Source organism: Neoarius graeffei, chromosome 26 (assembly GCF_027579695.1).
Source record: "Neoarius graeffei isolate fNeoGra1 chromosome 26, fNeoGra1.pri, whole genome shotgun sequence".
Taxonomy (NCBI): Eukaryota; Metazoa; Chordata; class Actinopteri; order Siluriformes; family Ariidae; genus Neoarius; species Neoarius graeffei.
Genome location: NC_083594.1, coordinates 2,799,639 through 2,822,316, shown reverse-complemented (window position 1 = coordinate 2,822,316; position 22,678 = coordinate 2,799,639). Strand labels below are relative to the sequence as shown.

The following is a 22,678-nucleotide window of genomic DNA, read 5'->3' as shown; positions in this document are numbered from 1 at the left end:
CGTTACTGTGTTACCTGTGAAAGGACTTGTACACGAGTTTACCTAATAAACTGCATCACGTGCGTCATCTCTCAGTTCACTAACCTTGTTCACAGTTCTCTCCTCGGCGCCCAGGAGCGCACACACACCTCCCTGTGACCGGGTCACTCCTCGCCCCGTCCCTGCAGACGGCAACATGTGCACAGTCCTGCCCGTAACGCCCGGCTGGGCACGCTGGAACAGAAAGTGGGCATTAAAGCAGCTTCATACAGTGAAGGGTATTGGTTTTAATATTGGATTTAAAACTAAACGACTCACTGATGTTACACTCGGCGCCTATAAACCCAGGTGGACATCTGCATGCGCCTGTGGTGGCCTCACACACCCCGCCATTCTCACACCGGCACTCTCTCTCACAGTCTGGACCATAGCGCCCACTCTCACACTCTAGAATGTAAATACACACAGCAGACATAAAGACATCAGATTAAAGGGGCTGTATGTAATTTTTAAGGCCTTATGCTGCCTTGTGAAATTGTAGTTGCAGTGTGAATATCTAGAAGACATCCAAGATAATGTGTAGGCTTTATGAATTGCCTTTTAAGGAAAACTGGAGGTGAGGTTAGAGTTCATTTCTGGGCCAGAAAAACAAGTCTTAAGTGGGGGGAAAATAGCCATATCTGTTGGATGAAATTATCGTGCAGCAGTTTCTCTAAGGTATTGTTGAAAGCAGGTTATTATTATAGCAGCTCTAAAAGCAGTGTTAAATGTTACATACGGCACCTTTAGCGCTTTAATGTCGCACCACAGACTTGGTATTTTCTGTTACAAATTCAAAAAAGTGCCCATTTTACCCAGATCACATTTGGGTCCGGTGTACCCCGGAGCACAGTAGCACTCTCCTGACACTGGGTGGCACAGCTGGTTCCTCTCTGAGCACTGACACACCCGATTACAGTTGGGGCCAAAGGTACCAGGCAGGCAAGCTGCGGAGATAAAAAAATAACGTAACATAAAAGAATGTGCGAGAGAGAGAGAGAGACTGGCTACACTCACTCTGCTCACAGCCGTTTCCTGTGTAACCCGGTGGGCAGCCACACCCCCCGCTGATGTGGTGGCAGGAAGTGCCATGTGGGCACGTGCACAGCTGGGAACAGTTAGTACCGAAGGTTCCGGGCCAGCAGGCTGAAAGAGACGAACACTGATGCTGTGATTTACAGCCATTACAGATATTAAACATTTTCCACAAGTATTTACCCACATACAGTAAACATCTGCCTTGAACATCATACAGGGTCGCTGATGTGTGGCAACCAAGACGCACAACAAGCTAAGAGTGTTAACACACACGCTAATCATTACAGGTATAAAAACAGTTTTAAAGATTACATACTGCACCTTTAAAGCTTAATGTAAAGTCAAACACTAAACATTATTCACAGAATAATTATATCCATTATATTACAAACATTTAGTGCTTGATATCAGGTCAAGTACAACCCAAACTCCAAAAAAGTTGGGACGCTGTGTAAAAGGTTAATAATAATAATAACAACAATGCAATGGGGCGGCACGGTGGTGTAGTGGTTAGCGCTGTCGCCTCACAACAAGAAGGTCCTGGTTCGAGCCCCGGGGCCGGCGAGGGCCTTTCTGTGTGGAGTTTGCATGTTCTCCCCGTGTCCGCGTGGGTTTCCTCCGGGTGCTCCGGTTTCCCCCACAGTCCAAAGACATGCAGGTTAGGTTAACTGGTGACTCTAAATTGAGCGTGAGTGTGAATGGTTGTCTGTGTCTATGTGTCAGCCCTGTGATGACCTGGCGACTTGTCCAGGGTGAACCCCGCCTTTCGCCCGTAGTCAGCTGGGATAGGATCCAGCTTGCCTGCGACCCTGTAGAACAGGATAAAGCGGCTACAGATAATGAGATGAGACAATGGAATGATATGCAAATCTCATAAACCCATATATATTTTCACAATACAGAGGGAATGTTACACAGTGGTAAACATGGCCCTGTCCCAACTTTTTTGAGACATGTTGCTCTCAAAATTACCTTATTTGTTTCTTAAAATGGTACATTTTCTCATTTTGAACATTTGATATGTTGTCTATGTTCCACTGTAAAAAAATCTCATCTCATCTCATTATCTCTAGCCGCTTTATCCTTCTACAGGGTCGCAGGCGAGCTGGAGCCTATCCCAGCTGACTACGGGCGAAAGGCGGGGTTCACCCTGGACAAGTCGCCAGGTCATCACAGGGCTGACACATAGACACAGACAACCATTCACACTCACATTCACACCTACGCTCAATTTAGAGTCACCAGTTAACCTAACCTGCATGTCTTTGGACTGTGGGGGAAACCGGAGCACCCGGAGGAAACCCACGCGGACACGGGGAGAACATGCAAACTCCACACAGAAAGGCCCTCGCCGGCCCCGGGGCTCGAACCCAGGACCTTCTTGCTGTGAGGCGACAGCGCTAACCACTACACCACCGTGCCGCCCCTGTAAAAAAAAAATAATAATAATTCTATTTTATATATAAAATTATATATTGGGGGGGTGTATGAGATTTGCATATCATTGCATTCTGTTTTGTTTTTTCTTTTTACATTTTACACAGCATCCCAACTTTTTTGGAATTGGGGTTGCACATGAGCAGCGCTCGAGTTTGTATGGAACTGTACCTACATCATCTACTGTACTACAGCTATTTATTTCTATACAATCACACACATTATACCGATTTTATTCACTATCCTGCGCTCTACTGTATTAATGATATTCTATACTGTATCTCAGCTTTGGAGAGTGATAGAACAAAACTAATTACACTCCTGTGTTCGTCTGACCCGCCCGAACGCACAGTGTGAATTCGGTGAAGATCTGAGGATGGTGTGGTTTTTTGGGCAAAAAATTCATCGTCCTCAGATTTTCACCAAATCCACACTGTGTTAGTACGGTCAAGACTAACGCAGGAGTGCGCCTAGTTTCGTCCTGACACGCTCCAGAGCCGAGGTCTGAGCCTCTCATTTCCATTACATCACACTAATGAGCTACAGGTTTGTGACGCGCAAATTTAAACATTTATACTCTACTACATTTACTACACTTCCTTCAACATCATCTGTTGTTAATAAACTTGACTTTCCCCATACTACACTATAACAGGGTTCCCACTCAAAAGCAACGGCATATTCTACTTTTTCTTCATCTTTACTGACTAAAGAGCTGAATTTCCATGACCTTCAATGAACATAACCAGACCATCAAGGACGTAGTAACTGATCTGGCCTGCCATCAAAACAACCCTGACGACCAAAACATGACGATCAAACAGAACTGAGATGTGACGATGTGAGAGAGAGAGAGAGGACCAACCTCCACGACAAACTGTTTACAACAGGAACATCAACAAAGGACTAAATTTTGTTCCCCGAGAAAAAATCGACCCAAAACATCAATCAGAAGTGGAATCAGATGACAAATGAGAGAGGGGAGATACGGTACAATCCTAGTGAGAGGCCTGGAAAATGAATTAAGTTGGCCTAATTAGTAACTCGTTAGCAAAAAATTTGACAAAACAACGACCACATTTTGTGCAGAGTGATGAGTTTTTTCAAATAAAATAATCTGTGGTGGGTTTCCCAAAAGCCTCTTAACATTAAGAGCATCTTAACTAGAAGAGAGAGTCTTCGTTGTGCTGCTCGTTCTACCGTTTAACGATGATCTTTGTGCTACGATGCTTTTGGGAAACTCGGCACTGAACAGAAATCCGTGGAGAACTGACAGAGGAGATACGATTTAACTGAAGTGTGGACGACAGACACCACGCCATGGCAACAGCTCATCGGCCTTCTGGACAGAGGAGCTAAAAACAGGCCGATTTGTGCTGAGCAAACAAAAACCAGCCACAATATTTTAAACCGGGCGGCACGGTGGTGTAGTGGTTAGCGCTGTCGCCTCACAGCAAGAAGGTCCGGGTTCGAGCCCTGTGGCCGGCGAGGGCCTTTCTGTGTGGAGTTTGCATGTTCTCCCCGTGTCCGCGTGGGTTTCCTCCGGGTGCTCCGGTTTCCCCCACAGTCCAAAGACATGCAGGTTAGGTTAACTGGTGACTCTAAATTGAGCGTAGGTGTGAATGTGAGTGTGAATGGTTGTCTGTGTCTATGTGTCAGCCCTGTGATGACCTGGCGACTTGTCCAGGGTGAACCCCGCCTTTCACCCGTAGTCAGCTGGGATAGGATCCAGCTTGCCTGCGACCCTGTAGAACAGGATAAAGCGGCTACAGATAATGAGATGAGATGAGATATTTTAAACCAAATCAATTTGTGAGCTTTATTTATTAGTTCACAGACATTTTGTACTGAAAATGTCAGGTTTTCACTGCTGAGAAAATACTACATTTTGATAAATGGCAACAAAAATTTAAAGATATTACAAATGAAATTCCCAGACGTTCCATGATCCGTGGGAACCCTGCTGTAACTGTACTAAATAATGCATCTCCTAGATTTTACTAATGACAGTTCCTGTACGACATTTACTTACTGTACTACACTATTACTGTACTGTATCTGAGAGTTTATAGCTGAAAGGTCAAAGTTATATGGACACTAACATTTTTCTAATACAGGGTTTGCGTTAATTGAGAATTTCTAGCCGATTACCGAAATTTAAAATCATTGACGGAAAGTTCTGAAGGTCATCCATCACTTTAATGGATAGAAAATTCAATGTAGAAGTTTTAAACCTGACTACAAATTGGTAATATGCTGTACTACAAATATTTGTATACTGTGTGTGTGTGTGTGTGTGTGTGTGTGTGTGTGTGTGTGTGTGTGTGTGTATAAATGATGAGTGGACATACCTTTGTCACACTGAGCTCCTCGCCAGCCGGCTGGACACACACATCTCCCACTAACATGATGACAAGAAGCTCCATGTTCACACACACACTGCTCCTCACAGCCCACACCAAAGCGGCCCGACACACACGCTGGCAACACACACACACACACAATAGGAGGAGAACACAGGTTCTGATATGTGTATGTAACATTTGAAAGTCCTGTATCTATAATGTATAGATTTATCTTCTTACTTCACACACTATACTAGGAATCTTGGACCTCATCATCATCATCTATCCATAAAACAATCTGCACAGACAGGAGTGTAAACACAAACATCTTGGTACCAGAACCAAATTGTGGTTGTTGTTCCTACCTTTCTCACAGCGCTGTCCGATCCAGCCCGGTCCACACACACACTGCCCAGTCTGCCTGTCACACTGTCCTCTGTTCTCACACACACACTCCTGCTGGCAGTCCGGCCCAAAACAGCCTGCAACACACTCTGTAACCACAGCAACAGAGATAAACACCAGTAAAAACGGGCCAAATAAAAATACAGGGATTATAATGTGTAATGTTACAGATCAGATTTGTAGATCAGTTGGAATTTTTCAACCCAGGTTAGAATTTTTAATCGAGTTCATGGTTTGCTACGTGTATTAAGGAGACTTACGATGTCTCGGGTTCGGATTTGGAAAGACTTTGTATTTTAAACTACCTGGTGACATCATAAGACTGGACTCATTAATAAATTCAAAATATACATTTCATTCCTTCCATTATTAGGTTAAGAATTGGCAGGTTCTGAGTTCATAATCCTTATTTTATATATCTATTATTTGTTTATTTTAATGCTGATTAGGTAGACAGAAATAGGCGGACAGACAGACAAGAGGAAATACTCGGTAGGTGTAGACAAAGAGGAAGATGGAAAAAAGAGAGACAAAAGAAGTGATAGAAATCCCTTTTAAGAATCTTAGATCCTGCAAAATTTTACTGAGGTTGAAAATTATGAACCAGGTTTATTAAAAAAATACAAATTAGCCCAGGTCAAAAAAATCACCTAGGTTGAAATTTTTGTCCTGTAACAATTTAGATTATTAGGAAGTTGTATGCTTTAATTATATATTCATACAAAAAGTTTTGCGTTAGCAGCTACTCACTGACTTTTTTTTTTTGATTCATGGATTAAGACCTGTAATAATTAGAAAGCACAGCGTCGCAGGCTTCATAATTAAGTGTATGATACAGCACAGACAAACAGGAAGTCCCCATTTCCAGCTGTGTTACATTTTGTGGTAAAGCCGCATCCACGGATCTGTGATTTCCTCTCAAAATGGAACTCACTAAATAAACTAAACTTAAATCCAAAGAAGCACTCGAAGCAACGAGCGTCAAACATGCTAACCAGTGCTTCTGGTAAATTATAAACTATAAAGTCTTCCAGGTGCATGCAGTGTGTGTGGTTAGCGAGTAAACACCCCTGGAGCTGCAATCCTGAGAGTTATGAGGTGAGAGGAGCCTGACTGAGGCAGACAGAAGACTGAGGTTTACGCCTGAGGTGGTCTGAGAGACAGTGTGTGGCCGAAAGCAACAGTGAATGTCTGCCACTGGCACTAATGAGCTGCCAGACACCAGCAGGAGACACGATGATGTCAGGACTGGGAGCTGCAGTGCCTAATTTGCTTCCCAAATACGAGACCCCAGATCGAGTCCCAATTATATCGTTACTTTTACAATTTATAAAGGTCACACTGAACGAAGCTCGAGTCACATCTGCTTCCGAGGACTGGAACAGGAGCCGACTTTAACTGTGAATTGTTCAATTGGACTCAACAGCTTCCACACGTCCTGGATTTCTTTACAGTCGACGGTCAGGCTGCGTGGAGCACTGAGGGAGCAGCAGGACGTCCGAGACCGAGCCGAGGGAAGTCAATTACGAGACGTGCGAACTGTAAAACCAGTAAACTGAAAAATATGGATTCACAAATAAAAGCTCTTCTGATTTGTATTTCTGGCTAAAGTTTGCTCAAGTCTCATTCATCGTACAGATGATCATCTCACTTGTTTATTATAGATCTAAATTTCTATACATCTGCTTTATGATGATGTTCATTGTTAAATCAGTATATAAATAAAATATAAACTGAATCTGACGGATGGTTTTATGACTGAGATTTGCGTCACTCTGAAGGTTTATAGTTGGTGATCAAGCACAAGACAAATCTCAGCTTACACCAAGTGTACAGTACGTCCTTAAAGAGATTTAGACAGATTTCAGGATTTGATGGAACCTTTGTTCTAATTACCAATAGTCGTAAAACTCATTTTTGTGGCCAAAAGTATGTGCACCCTTAACCATCACACCCATACTATGTTCTTGTTGAAAGTCTCATTCCAGATTTATTCCCCTTTACTGTTATAATGAGCTCCGCTCCTCTCTTCTCTTCTGGGAAGGCTGATCCACTAGATTTCGGGGCGTCGCTGTGGGGACTTGTGTTCATTCAGTTCAGCTATAAGAGCATTAGTGAGGTCAGGCTCTGGTATTGGGATGTTGAGGCTCCAGTTCATCCTAAAGATGTTCAGTGGGGTTGAGTTCAGTCAGGATTCTGTGCAGGACGCTTGAGTTCTTCACTCCAACCTTCACACACCACGTCTTCATGGAGCTCGAACTGTGTGCAGGAGCATTGCCGTACTGGAACATGTCCTAATGGTTAGAGAAGCAGCTTTGGGACCAAAAGGTTGCCAGTTCAATTCCCTGGACCAGTAAGAATGGCTGAAGTGCCCTTGAGCAAGGCACGGAACCCCACAACTGCTCCCCAGGCTGCGCTGGGTGTGTTGCACGTCGCTCTGGATAAGAGCGTCTGCTAAATGCTTATAACGTAATGGAGCAGGTTTGGGTCTCTTAGTTACTCCAGTGAATGGAAATTATAAATCTACAGCATGTACAAGTGTGTGCTTCCAACTTTGTGGCAACTGTCTGGAAAAAAGAACCACTTATGGGGTGCACATACTTTTGGCCATATGTCAATGCAACTACATTTATATCTGACGACTGAAAAGGACAATTCTGATTTGTGAAAGTCTAGTTTAGCAGTTTGTCATTATTCTTCTCTGCAACAGATTTTATATAAACAAACCCACGTCAGCATCGTCTCCTCACTTTATTATTCCAAATGTCTCATTTCCCCCCCGATACTCACCGCGCTCACACGCCGTGCCCGTCCAGCCACTGGGGCAGGAACAGTGGCCAGCGATGTGATCACACGTCCCGCCGTTCTGACACAAGCACCTCTGACTGCAGCCCAACCCATAAAACCCCATTGGGCATTCTGGGAGAATTTTTAAATAAATAAATAAAACACACCAATTTTATCCATTACACCGATTACTACGACTCTGATTCTTCCCTCACTCTGTGAGCAGGTCAGTCCGGTCCACCCTGCCGTACACACACACTGTCCGGTGGTGGCGTGGCACCTCTCAGTGTTCTCACAAGTGCAGGTCTGGGAACAGCCTTCACCGTAAAATCCGGCTGGACACGCTGGAGTACAGGAGGACGGAGAGGAGAGAAACACGTGTGAACATCTGCATGAACCTCAGTAGTGTATGCAGGTTTATAGACCTGTTTACTTTTAGAGCACAGCTGCCTGTTCAGATAACAGTTCACTCACTCTGGTTACAGTTTGGACCAATCCAGCCTGCAGGACACACACATCTCCCACTGAGGTGGTCACAGCGTCCGCCGTTCAGGCACACACACTTGTGCTGACAGTCCAGCCCATAATAACCCTGAGGACAGGCTGATGCAACACACACACACACACACACAAAACCAATATATGTTTAATAATACATACACATACTGTATATAATTAAAGCCGAGAAAATAACTTACGTCTCTCACAGAACGTTCCAGTCCAGCCCACCTTACAGGTACACGCTCCACTTACGTGGTCACATGACGCCTCATTATCACACTGGCAGCGCTGCAGACATCCCAGGCCAAAAAACCCAGCAGGGCATTCTGAGAGAGAGAGAGAGAGAGAGAGAGAGGACCGAATCATGAGCAGACTGTACAGGAACTGTAAGCGTATGATAAACACACAAGTTTGTATCACGGGTTCAGTCAAACCTTGTTTCTGATTTACTAAACATAAATAAAACGCGAGCTAACTTTAATAACACCCATAAAAAACAGGAATTTCTGAGAGGTTTGATCTTGGGGCATTAAAAACAACTTTTATTAAAAAAAAAAAAAAAGAAGAAGAAAGAAAGAACCGAAAGGTTTATGTTTGGTTCCTGAGGTTAAAGTCAGGGTTCGGATTTTTGTCTAGGGATCGCATTAATGTTTTGTGGGCGTGGCTTTGTAGGGAACTGCAAAGGTGTTAATAATGAGGTGCTTTGTTTATGCTCACATCCTCCAGAATTACTGCCTTTACTAAACTACCGGCATATAGACATAGAGCCACGTGTGTGTGTGTGTGTAGACTATTCTAAGAGGTACACTGGAAACACAGTACACTCTAACATTACACACACACACACACAGGTATGACATCGTAGAAGTTTATTCCTATTAAACCATTTCAACCAGAAGACTGAGTCATGGGTGTAACTGCGCATGACAGAAGGTTCTCAGAGGAACGTAAAGAGAGCTGCGTTGTTGTAGATGGATGTACAGTGAGCGTAAATATGTAGCTGTAGATGATGTGGAAAACTCACTGAGCTCACAGCGTGCTCCTGTAAACCCGGCTTCACAGTTGCACTGCCCTGTTACAGCATCACAGCTGCCGTCACTGTTCCTGCAGTCACACATGTTCACACAGTCCACTCCCCAGTGTCCGGCATCACAGGCTGTAAATGATGCACATACAGTCCATACAGGACGATAAATACGAGTGGTGTGTGAGGTATAACGCAGCTCGTCAGGGTTTTGTACCTTTCCTGCAGTCGTGACCGGTCCAGCCTGCAGTACAGAAACAGCGGCCTGTCACGGGATGGCATCGCCAGCTGTTCTCACACACACACTCCAGCTGGCAGCGCTCACCAAATCGACCAGCCGGACATGCTACACACACACACACACACACAACATACTGATGCTTAGTGTAACATCCTGATGGATTTTGTCATTTCAAAAAATGTGTTACAGGTGATTTTTGAAATAAGGTGAATCTAGATTTGCCTAGGTAAATTAGGCCAACATTCTTAAAAGGGATTTTTTTTGGGGGGGGGGCCTCATTAAATAAAAGGGGGCTTGGATTTTTTTAGGGGGTTCATAAAAGAACGAGAACACTTTGACAATCTCCATCCCTTAAAGGTCAACCAATCTGTAAGAATAAAAATTGACAAACGCGACAAAACTACTTTCCATGCCGATGTGTTACTTGGTGAAACAGTGAAATTAAATGAAAGCTATGCAAAAGTAGTAACACGATTTGGAATAATAAACACACGGAAATGCATAGCTCCAAATAAAATACAAATAAAGAAATTAAACATTCCACGAGATTATACTGCAACAATATCATTCACTGCTGCTTGTAAAAAAAGTCATCAATAACATCCTTTGTTAATAAAGAACGAACTCAATAGCCAGAAATGTTCTTTTATTGATAAACATACAATAAATCCTAAAAACATCACTGTTACAAAATACATTGCGTTTCCCAACACTAACTGTAAACCCTAATTCACAGAGGTAAATCGAGAATCACCTGATTTCTAAAATCACCCGTAACAAATAACAGCCATCATGACGATTTATCCATTTTCACATTAGAACATATTATAAATTCTTTCACTTGCACCCAATTACGGATTTCATTTACAATAATAATAAATAAATAAATCCCTCCTATTGTTTGTGCAGGTAGACTGGAGTTACCATAGTAACAGGTAGAAATTAAAGGGTTTACTTTTCATAAACCAAATCCTAACACGAAAAATCTTTGGCAAACATCACGAACACAAGCACCTACTTTCTCTACAATCTCAACCCGAGTGACTCTGAGAATGGAAGCTAATTACTTCCCCGGATGTTTGGATAAACATTTCCTCATCATTTTAAAGACTCAAACGTACAGAGAAAACACTTTCATCATTTCAAAGTATGATGTAAATGTCAACTGCTGCAAAAATCTTTGGCTTGGGTTTGGATGAAGCTTTGATTTTAAATGTGCATTCGGTAAGGTTTGTAGTTAAACGTTTCAATTTCCACCCACGTACACAAAGCTCCGCCCCCAGAACTTACAGTGGTTCAAGTAGAGTTAGTGTTAGCAAGAACGGTCGCGGACATTCGCCTGCTCGACAGCAGAGTTACAGCTCTGTAAACAGGCCTGATTCATGAGGATGTGAAGGCGTGGTGGGGGCGTGGCTATAAAATGATTGGCAAGCAGCCAATCCTGATACAAACATACATCCTGGACCAGACGGCAGGTTTACCAAACTGTTTTTCCCCCTGTTCAGTTCTGTAATGCACTTGTTCTGAGACAGCAGCTTAAATTATTATTTTTATCATAATTTCTATCATTTTCTGCATCATTTGAATTCGTAAGAAACTCAAAATATTGACTGTTGCACCTTTGAAGGCGCAATCATCACTTTGTAGACAGAAGATGGACCTCTACAGAAACAGGACATTCATCTAAAGCACATGCAAGTTGTGTGCTGACGGCTGTTTTAGCCCAAATCACTGTTAACATGAGTTAGTTATTTTAACTGGTGTCTGGATCGTCACTCCCAAATAACCAAGTTAATATCCGTAATGTGGGGCGGCACGGTGGTGTAGTGGTTAGCGCTGTCGCCTCACAGCAAGAAGGTCCTGGGTTCGAGCCCCGGGGCCGGCGAGGGCCTTTCTGTGTGGAGTTTGCATGTTCTCCCCGTGTCCGCGTGGGTTTCCTCCGGGTGCTCCGGTTTCCCCCACAGTCCAAAGACATGCAGGTTAGGTTAACTGGTGACTCTAAATTGAGCGTAGGTGTGAATGTGAGTGTGAATGTGTGTCTGTGTCTATGTGTCAGCCCTGTGATGACCTGGCGACTTGTCCAGGGTGAACCCCGCCTTTCACCCGTAGTCAGCTGGGATAGGCTCCAGCTCGCCTGCGACCCTGTAGAAGGATAAAGCGGCTACAGATAATGAGATGAGATATCCGTAATGTCTAATAACACACTACGGCGAAGGAGCAATTAAAAAGGAGAGCAACATTCAGCGTTACAGTATCGTCTGAGTAAAAACATTAATCATTTCTGTGACACTTTGGACTGCAAGGACATGAAGAGAGACAGAATCAGCTGGATGAAAGGCACCACGGCAAGATGGTTTTTAGTGAAGTGTTACAAGAAGATTATTAAAAATAAGGCATCGCAAAATATCTGATTAGATCTTTGATGAAGATGAAACTTGCTCACAGTCTTGACAGAATCGGCCCAAGTATCCGGGAGGACAAAGGCACGAGCCGCTGTGTTTATCACACGACCCTCCGTTTTCACACACGGGGCACGTCACATTACAGTTCACACCCCACTGACCGACGGCACACTCTGAGAGAGAGAGAGAGAGAGAGAGAGAGAGAGAGAGAGAGAGAGAGAGAGAGATCCAGTAGTAATAAGCTGTGTTCGTTAACACACATTACACTGCATATTAATGCACTTTATGCAAAATCAAACATGAACCACAAACAATTCACAGGTTTTAAACCTACAATAAAATATGCAGAAATCTTCACTTGATGAACCTTTATATATATATATATATATATATATATAAAGTCACCCAAAATGGTTTTGGATCATAAAATCATAAAAATGTTGTTAGACAACAACACAGAAATAAATAAATAAATAATAATAATAATGACTCATTTTCTATCATTAAGAATGTCAGATTCTTCAATATCTCATCTCATCTCATTATCTGTAGCCGCTTTATCCTGTTCTACAGGGTCGCAGGCGAGCTGGATCCTATCCCAGCTGACTACGGGCGAAAGGCGGGGTTCACCCTGGACAAGTCGCCAGGTCATCACAGGGCTGACACATAGACACAGACAACCATTCACACTCACATTCACACCTACGCTCAATTTAGAGTCACCAGTTAACCTAACCTGCATGTCTTTGGACTGTGGGGGAAACCGGAGCACCCGGAGGAAACCCACGCGGACACGGGGAGAACATGCAAACTCCGCACAGAAAGGCCCTCGCCGGCCACGGGGCTCGAACCCGGACCTTCTTGCTGTGAGGCGACAGCGCTAACCACTACACCACCGTGCCACCCCAGATTCTTCAATATGCAAATTAAATATTTAACATAAACCCCACCCATCTTTCCTGGTAAGCCTGAGACACATGACCTGCGTTTGCATACCTGAACCTGATTAGCTGTTATATTCATCTGATCTCATTATCTGTAGCCGCTTTATCCTTCTACAGGGTCGCAGGCGAGCTGGAGCCTATCCCAGCTGACTACGGGCGAAAGGCGGGGTTCACCCTGGACAAGTCGCCAGGTCATCACAGGGCTGACACATAGACACAGACAACCATTCACACTCACATTCACACCTACGCTCAATTTAGAGTCACCAGTTAACCTAACCTGCATGTCTTTGGACTGTGGGGGAAACCGGAGCACCCGGAGGAAACCCACGCGGACACGGGGAGAACATGCAAACTCCACACAGAAAGGCCCTCGCCGGCCCCGGGGCTCGAACCCAGGACCTTCTTGCTGTGAGGCGACAGTGCTAACCACTACACCACCGTGCCGCCCTAGCTGTCATATTTCTTGAGATAATAAAATATTTTCCAAACAGATTTTCTAGTCCAGTGTTCTGAGTCAATTTCCTTCAAATGGATTTATTGATTAAAAAACAAACATTTTTAAAAAGTTGAACAAATATGGTGTGTGGGTGGTTTATTAATGCGTAAAATCATTAAGGACAACATGAAATGCATTAAGGACTTTAAGTGAGTCAGTATCATGTGATCACCATGAGTTTAAGATAAATGTTAACTGATAAAATGTCACATTTGTTTATAATGAAATAAATTCAGTGCTTTTTCGTGAACTCAGACTTCGACTCCTACTGCATGTGTAAGACTGAAGAGTCGGATGTGTATACATCAGATTCCTGGCTCACCTTCCTCACAGCGGCTGCCCATCGTCCCTGCAGGACATCGGCACTGACCGGTCACCGGGTCACATGGGGCTCCTGAACAGTCACATGACTCAGAGCAGCCAATCCCAAAATTCCCATCGGCACAACCTGTAAGAGCACAACATACAGCGCTAGAGTGGCTCCATCCCAAACCACGTACTGCTGAACAAATAGTGCATTAAAACACTGACCCCCATTTATGTGCGATTTTAATTTTCAGCTGAACTCACCTTCATCACAGTTTACACCTTTTTTACCAGCTGGACACTGACAAACACCAGTCACAGGGTCACACGCCGCCCCAGACGGGCACGAACACTTCTGCACACAGCCTTGACCATAGAAACCTGTTTTACACTCTATACACACACACACACATACGCTGAAGATTATACACCAGCAATATCATACTAAACCCACAAAATACAACAACTGTGTAAGTAAAAGAATCTCAATTTAAAACATTCAAAATACTCATTATGATTATCAACAGAATGTGAAGTAATAACAGTTGTGTCAAAGATGTCCATGTATCTGAGATATTGACTGAAGTTAGCATGCTAACCAGCTAGCCCTGAGACAGGACGGACCGTCCGTCATGTAATACCACTTTGTACTGAGTGAGTCGCTGTCGTCCCTCTGCACTCAGTCCAACCTGAGAGGAGAAGTAGTCACGGTATGCACGTGATGTCACCGTATGCAGAAGTCACTGCAGTTAGACCCACTGAGTGGCAGCACTAGGTGTTAGCATTCAAACAGACTCAACAAGAAATCAGAGCTCTCTTTTTACACACTGCTGAAAACTAAAGAAAAGAGAAGCAAATGGATCACTGCAATTTGGAGAAATATCTGGAATCCAGGCACTGAAACATGGATTTGTGGTTTATGTTGGGATGCAGGGGTTTTGGAGAAGGGAGAAGAGATGCCAAACAAAATTATGGACAAACTAATCACTAAACACCAGCCAAAGCCTGGATTACAGACCCTCGGGCATTACCTCATTACCTCCACTCACACACACGGACACTGTAAACTACGCCACAGACTGTACATTTCCTCGTTTATTACTCTAGAAGTGGATGCCCCGTCCATCTTTCTGCCAATATACTGCCCACTACTAGTTTGGAGTATGAATTTGCCAGATGCCCGATTCTTACACATCGCTCCTTTAAAACCTCTGGTAGCTCTCTGTATGATTCAGACCTTTTTCACACTGGTCACCCTGATGACCAGGTTTACAGGTGCAGGTGCCGTATCGCCGATGACACTCCAGAGTGTTCTTCTGGACACACTTACACTCCTCAGAGCAGCCGGGTCCAAACATCCATTTTGGACACGCTATGGGGTGGAACACAAAGCCAAAAGTGTGAAACAATGCAGAGAGAAGAAACTTGTCCACTTTTTAAAACAAATAACTCAATCCTGAATTGAACTCAGAAGAACTCCAGATGTTTGGAGATGATGCTGCTCTGCTCAGATACTCACGCAGGTGGCAGAAGCGGCCGTACAGTCCCGGGTCACACAGACACGCCCCGTATGTGCGATGGCACCGGCCGTTATGGGCACAGTGACATTTCTTATTGCACTGCTTTCCATACAGACCTTTAGGACATCCTGGGTAAAACGTACAAATATTCATCTTAACATGCTTTACACTACAATGTTTAAATTAAATGTTACACTTTTTATTTTTCAGTAAAGGTGAACCAATATGTAAAGAATAATTCTCCAGCATGTTTATGAAGAATCATTTTACATTTTAGCAAATAGTTGTTGCTGTAAAATGAATAGACACGAGCACGCACAGTGATTATTAAATACCGGACATAACGTAGGCATTCAATAAATAAATGCTAAAAATTAATCTCTATCAGGGGTGTAAACATCAAGCTTGGAAAAGATTTCAGCTCTTAAAACAACAACTGAATTTGTATTTGACGATACGACGGAGTCTGCGATACGATATGATTTATTAGCCTCTACTACAATGCGATGTATAATAATTAGTAATGTAATAAATTCTATTCTGACTCTATCGTATCATATTTTCTGTGTTGTCGTCGTCTTCTTTAGTAAACATTTCAAAGATTTTTTTTTTTTTAACTCACCATCCTGACAGCGTTCTCCACTGACGCCCGGGGGACAGCGACAGCTCCCAGACACCGGATCACACACACCTCCGTTCTCACACTTACACGGGAATGAGCAGTTTCTGCCAAACCAGCCCTCGGGACAGGCTGCATCTCACACACACACACACACACACACACACACACACACACACACACACAGTCATGTATCTAGATACACACATTAAACACAAAACAGAAATGGGATAATTTGTTGATAGAAACGTGGGCGTGGCTTTGAGCTGATCCTTTCTGTCTGAGAAACTCACTCTGGTTGCAGATTATTCCCGTCCAACCATCTGGACAGTCACAGCCAGTTCGGTGTGCGTTACACACTCCTCCATTTATACAGTCCTCACAGGACAAACTACAGTCGTAGCCAAAAGTGTCATTGAGGCACACTGAGAGAGAGAGAGAGAGAGAGAGAGGGAGAGAGAAAGGGATCATATACATCCAGTCTCGAGAAGCTGTGTTTAACACATTAATACACATTCCTCTGAGTATTAATGCACTTTATGTCCCGAGTTGCTCAAATCTGCTCCAGATAAATTAATTCAGTCTGTTTTTAACGAGTTATTTCACTTGTTTGCCTGTTTATGTTTAATTAATTATGCAAAGCTGGTTGTAGAAAATAAGACGAGACATCCAAACCTTCTCTTGATGTCAGGAAAAAATTCTTTGAGTCTCACATTAACGCAAAATAAATTTTATACCAAAGTGTTTTGTGTTTCATTTGTTTTTGTCGTCGTTTTTTAATCCCACTGTGGATTAGTGACTAATCTCCTCCAACAGCACAGGCACATTAATATAACGGGGGGGAAAATGGCTTCCTCACGAGTTCTGAGCTTCACACCAGAGCTGTATTTGGAACCCTGGCTTTTGAGTTAAATATCAGACCTTTAAGGGTTTCTCTAGAACAACAAGCCAGAAAACACTTCAGAGGGTTAGAGGTTCGAGAGCGGACATCCAAATATTGTGTATTGCATAATTCCACTACAATTAAAAAAAAAAAAAGCTACTCATTTTCATGTTGTTTCGCACAAAGCTGCAGTGTGTAACTCCACAAGTTCTCATCAGTGACGTGGAGAAAACCTGTCGAACCGAATTTCTCAGCCAGTGTGCTCTCAGCGCGCAGCTCTCCTTCATCCTCCTCGTAATCCTCATATTGCTCGAACAGCCTGTCATCACCGAGCAGATTCAACAGCCAGGGTTCCTTCTCCTGTCCAGCGTACAGAACCGTTCGGTCCAACCCTGACAACACACACACACATTAAACGATTATAAACCTGTTGAGTGAAGAGCATAAATCAGAACCAGTCCAAAACACCAGTCCAGATCACTCACAGGTACAGGAGCGACGGTCCGTGTTCAGGCCATATCCCGGTACACAGGAACACCTGAACGAGCCGGCACTGTTCTCACACTTGTGTTCACAGCCACCGTTTTCAGCCAGACACTCGTCTATATCTGTACACACACCGTTTCATCCAACAGGCCGTCATTATACAGCGCCAATATACGATTCTGTTACAAATGTCATTTTAGGAAGTTCTCAAAGACTTGTGTTTTTGTCTTAATTTAAAAAAAATAAATAAATAAATAAATAATAATAATAAAGGCTCCAGCTTGCCTGCGACCCTGTAGAACAGGATAAAGCGGCTAGAGATAATGAGATGAGATGAGAATAATAATAAAAAAAATCAAGAACAACCACCTAAGCAGACATAGCAGGGCCCTGATGGTATTTGCCATAGAGTGGGCAAAGGGAAGAGGCCTCTTGGACCAGGACACTCACTGGTATTGGGAAAGTGGGAAAGGGGCCATGTACTCGAAAATCATTTAACAAAGATAGCAGGGGCGTGTTTAGCCTATTTTTGGGGGTGCTCAAGCACCCCCAAAAACGAGCTCAGCACCCCCTAGCTCAGCACCCTCAAAAACACTGCTTTTGGACGTAATTTTCAGAAATAAGTGCCCTTGCGCACTGCGCAATGAATGTGTGCGCGGGCGTGTGTGTGTTCTTGAATTCACCTGTTACGTGATAGTTCTATGAGCAGTAAAATACCTCTCCTCCTTGCATCCCTATTGGGTTGCCTGTCTGCGCGAGTGCTTGCTACGACATGGTGTTTTTTTTTTAACTGGATTCCACGCCGATGAGGAACTCGAAGTAGCACCTGAGTATTACTGGCATAGCGAGATGTGAAGGTACGGACTGGAGTTAAGCAATTAACAATTACCACTGTTCAAAATGAATAGCTCCAACATTACAAATGCAGTAGTAGGTCTTGTTTAGTTAAAAATATAACGTAAATATTGTAAATGTGTAGATATCATAGTTTATTGGGTCAGCTTCTGTTAAAACATTGCATAAGTCTAGTCTTGTCTAGTCTAGTCTTCTTGTCTAGTTAAGTCTAGTCTAAATGCGGAATAAACGTGGAAACACTGTCGTTCAAGCCAGGTGCCTCTGTCAGCTCTGGGGGCTAAGCACCCCCAAAGATCAGATACTAGAATCGCCCCTGAAAGATAGTCTGGGACTTTGAGTTTAGTCTGAGGAAAACATCAACTGCTAAGAGAGCAGACTTAACTTTGGAGGATAAACAAAAGAAAATAATATGGATGTGTGACATGGCATGGCCCCAGGAACAGAATATTGAAAAGACCATCACAGAGAAAAGAACACGATATTGACAGCTAGGATTTAAAATTTGAGAAAGAAGGCAGAGACACATGGTACATGTTCCACTGGTGATTGGCTGTTTAGGTCGTGGTATCTCTGGTGTCACCAAGGAATGAAGGAAAATCTTCGGTGAAGAGGAGAAAACTCACTTTGTGGTTGGAACAATACAGAAAACGGTTCTAACGGATGGAGAAACAACTATCCGGAAGGTTCCATCAGGTCTAATCGAAAGTACAGTTGATGAGAAAGGTGGTGCGAGTTCTCAAGTGAGTAAACAAACTTTGGTAACCCTTTCTATTGGCTGTTGGCTTCTGTTAGCAGCTATCATTTTCATAATAATAATAATAATAATAAAACCTTATCAGTGCAACAATAAATTAGAATTGAGGAATCTGAAGCTCGTTAAATGCTGAAACACTTCCACTGAATGAAAGGATGATGTATGACATAAATACCCTTAAATTCTACCTTCACCATGTTTTAATTAATTCCAAAATGTAAATCAGCTCATCTGGTGGCCGTAGGGATACAGTACCAGTCAAACACTTGGACACGCCTTCTAACTCAATGTTTGTTCTTTATTTTTATTAATTATAATTAAAAGTCACTTCATGTCTTAAAGTAATGATGGATGTCATTTCTCTTTACTTAGTTGTTCGGTTAGTGAGATAATATGTATGGATTACAACAGTTGTGGATGGAATCAGGTTATTATTTGTATTTTTATTATTTACTGTTTGATCTCAAACTCATTAAGAAGGCAAGAAACTTGTCCACTAATTACCTTTTGATGAGGCACGCCTATTAATTAAAAAGCATTCCAGGTGACTTCCTCATGAAGCTGGTTAAGATGACGCCAATAGTGTGCTTTGCATCATCAAGGGAAACGCTGGATACGCTGAAGAATCTAAAATATCAAACTTTTTTTTTTTGTAAAAAATACATTGTTTCTATATGTTCCAGATGTTATTTCATAGTTTTGATTTCTTCAGTTTTGTAGAAGATACAAAAATACAGAAAAAACTATGAATTAGTAGGGGTGTACAAACTTTTGACTGGTACTGTAGTTCAAAACAAATTCTACATTTCCCCACTTATTTCTGAGACACTAAACACTAGACCTTGATTTCCTGAACACGGACCCGTCAGTAACATTGCTGTACGACAAACTATTGAAGAAAACAATTCTGACATTTGACCTTGCTGTGACCTTGAACTTATTTGAAATAATTACTAAATGTAATTAGAACACCTGCTCATTAAAACATTAATTCTATACAAATTCTACAAACATTCAACCACTCCAGAGGCGATTTCTCAGAGACAACAAGGGAAGCCGAGCTTCCCCTAAAATTCTCTCCCCAAACTGCGGCGTCTACGACGTTGAATTCTCATTAAAACAATAACTTGCATAACATAATATATGCCCAAGATTGTATTTATGTTCATAACTATCCTGTAACTTATTTGAGTGATGTCTGACGAACTTGCAGTTTGCTACGAGAATCACCTTTGCTGCCAGGCTGTAGCCTTTCTTATTTCAATGAGCTCTATGGACTGGCAGCAGTGTTGCCAGATTGGGCGGTTTTAAGTGCATTTTGGCGGGTTTTGAACATATTTTGGGATGGAAAACGTCAGCAGTATCTGGCAACACTGACTGGCAGCCGGGTATCCGTTGCAGTCTATGAGACGGCTCTGAACAGCCAATTTCGGCTAGTTGTTATTGGTTAAAATCAACAAAATCGTCACTTCCAGGGAAGCCGGGCTTCTCTGGGACTAAACGAGACAGTGGGAGGGACAAGAAGCCGGGCTGATAAAGGATTATTGGAGGTAGTGTTTGAAAGACATGAGGAGGGCGGTACTTCGGCGAGGAACACGGAAGTATGATCAGTCAGTCCCTAGCGGATGTCGAGAAAGTGTAGTCGTGTGCCAAAGTGCTGTCCGAATTTCTTTTCATATAAACGTTTCTTCTCATTGATGTCTCTGTACATTACTCTGTAAATAAATGTAAATATTACTCGTTGTGCTCCGTTAACTTTCATCCATTCTATCAGTTTGATCATTCGTGAATTCACTCGTTTATTTCATTTGTAGTTCAATCTGGTTGTAGGCTAGCTGGAGCCTTATTGGGATCTGCAGTGCTAGCTGCTAACAGAAATTGGTGAAGTCTCTGGAAAGCACAACCAGCTGGTATGACAGGGTCACAGACCATTTTCTGGAAAAGGAGCGGAGGGCAGAATTTGTGTATAAATAGTGTTCATGTTCATGAATCTAAAGTGTGTATATTGTTCAGTAATGTTAAGAGAATGGTGGGCTCTGTGTTATACCGTATTTTTCGGACTATAAGTCGCACTTTTTTTCATGGTTCGGCTGGCCATGCGACTTATACTCCGGTGCGACGTATATATGTTTTTTTTTTTTTTTCACCGCGGAATAACTGGAGCTGATGCCGAGTCTGACGACAGCCACGCAGAAGAAGAGGAAACGGCGCTTCATCTGCCGCTGGAGGCAGAGTTGTTCAGAAGCGACACCGAGGATGAGGAATTCAATGGATTTGCTGATTTGGAGTGAAATCGTCAGCTTGATAAACTTGATTGACCTGTGTTTTATTATTAATGATAGGCCTATAGTTATTTAAATAGTTATGTAGTGATTTTAGGCAGTGCTTAATTTGTGAAGTGGGAGGTCCCAGAACGCAGGAGGTGGGTGGGTCCGGCGACTCAAAAAAAAAAAAAGGCGGGGGATGGTTTACTATAACTTTACGCACATGCGCTTATTGTGTGTGTAAAATAATAATAATAATAATAATAATAATAATAATAATATCAGACATTATGATCTTAGAAAACGCTTTAGTGACAAACAGTTACAGACCGTAATATGTCGTGATATTATATTATAAAATATTAATTTTTATTAGTCTATATATTCAATTATATATTACATTTATCTTCTAAAATAACAGACTGTACTCATCACAGCCGGTTTATTTCACCATTGGAGATCAGATCACACAAGACATGAGTTAAATGACTCATTTTAAGGATTTAAGTAGGGGATTTAAAAGCGGTGGTTGTTTTTTTCACTAGACGGTTGTTTTTACTACCGTACCTGTCTTTGGAGATGATATACCTATAGCCTACTTGACCTCTGATTTGATGAAATAAAATTCGACAAAAATGAAGAATGACACTCCTCGATGATGACTACAGCTTTAATAACACAGATGAAAGAGCCATGGGGCGATAATAAGCCCTACCGCTAAAAATATTCTAAAAGCAAACTGATTAATGCATCAGTAATAGGCTACTAATATTAGTTATAATAATAATATAGGCTATTAGTAATAACGATAGTGATAGTGTTAAAGATAGTAGTAGATATTTAAAATAATCAGACGAGGCTACTTACAGGGCAAAGGGCGCATTATCACTGCTCAGCTGTTCGTTTATTAAATAAACAATGCAGTCACGCAGTAACCACGCGCCGCTTATCAGATACAATCACAGATTCCATGGATAGAATAACCCTTCAAAAAAGTGCGACTTATAGTCCGGTGCGACGTATATACATGTTTTTTTCATCTTCATAATGCATTTTTTGGCTGATGCGACTTAAACTCCGGAGTGACGTATAGTCCGGAAAATACGGTAGGTTATACCTGGGTATAATATTCAAGGTTCTGTGTGTTGCATAGCCTACCTGGTTATGAATTTCCAGACTGTGTTGCAGAAGATGTTCAAGGATGTGTTGCACAGCTGGGTGTTGTGTTAAAGACTCTGTGTTGGATATCAGGGTATGATGTTCAAGGCTTTTCGTTGAATAGCCAGTGATTTTTGGATGTTTGATATTTTTGATTAAGGATATGAGGCACTAGCCTGGCAAGCCAGACTA

The 22,678-nt window shown here is 42.5% G+C and overlaps 1 protein-coding gene across 2 annotated transcripts in view; it reads right to left on the bottom strand.

The window, feature by feature from the left end:
• Positions 1 to 22,678, bottom strand: part of megf6b (multiple EGF-like-domains 6b) — a 112,983-nt gene that overhangs the window by 15,152 nt on the left and 75,153 nt on the right. For both annotated transcript variants that reach the window (XM_060909942.1, XM_060909941.1), the window contains 21 exons: positions 17,455 to 17,577; positions 17,212 to 17,361; positions 16,380 to 16,511; positions 16,090 to 16,218; positions 15,467 to 15,595; positions 15,185 to 15,319; positions 14,212 to 14,340; positions 13,964 to 14,089; positions 12,240 to 12,371; positions 9,773 to 9,901; positions 9,556 to 9,687; positions 8,729 to 8,857; positions 8,505 to 8,633; positions 8,246 to 8,374; positions 8,034 to 8,162; positions 5,204 to 5,332; positions 4,845 to 4,973; positions 1,036 to 1,164; positions 834 to 965; positions 298 to 426; positions 85 to 213 (listed from right to left, as the gene is read on the bottom strand). In XM_060909942.1, coding sequence (XP_060765925.1) covers positions 85 to 213; positions 298 to 426; positions 834 to 965; positions 1,036 to 1,164; positions 4,845 to 4,973; positions 5,204 to 5,332; positions 8,034 to 8,162; positions 8,246 to 8,374; positions 8,505 to 8,633; positions 8,729 to 8,857; positions 9,556 to 9,687; positions 9,773 to 9,901; positions 12,240 to 12,371; positions 13,964 to 14,089; positions 14,212 to 14,340; positions 15,185 to 15,319; positions 15,467 to 15,595; positions 16,090 to 16,218; positions 16,380 to 16,511; positions 17,212 to 17,361; positions 17,455 to 17,577 — 2,739 coding nt within the window. The remainder of the gene's footprint in view (positions 1 to 84; positions 214 to 297; positions 427 to 833; positions 966 to 1,035; positions 1,165 to 4,844; positions 4,974 to 5,203; positions 5,333 to 8,033; positions 8,163 to 8,245; positions 8,375 to 8,504; positions 8,634 to 8,728; positions 8,858 to 9,555; positions 9,688 to 9,772; positions 9,902 to 12,239; positions 12,372 to 13,963; positions 14,090 to 14,211; positions 14,341 to 15,184; positions 15,320 to 15,466; positions 15,596 to 16,089; positions 16,219 to 16,379; positions 16,512 to 17,211; positions 17,362 to 17,454; positions 17,578 to 22,678) is intronic.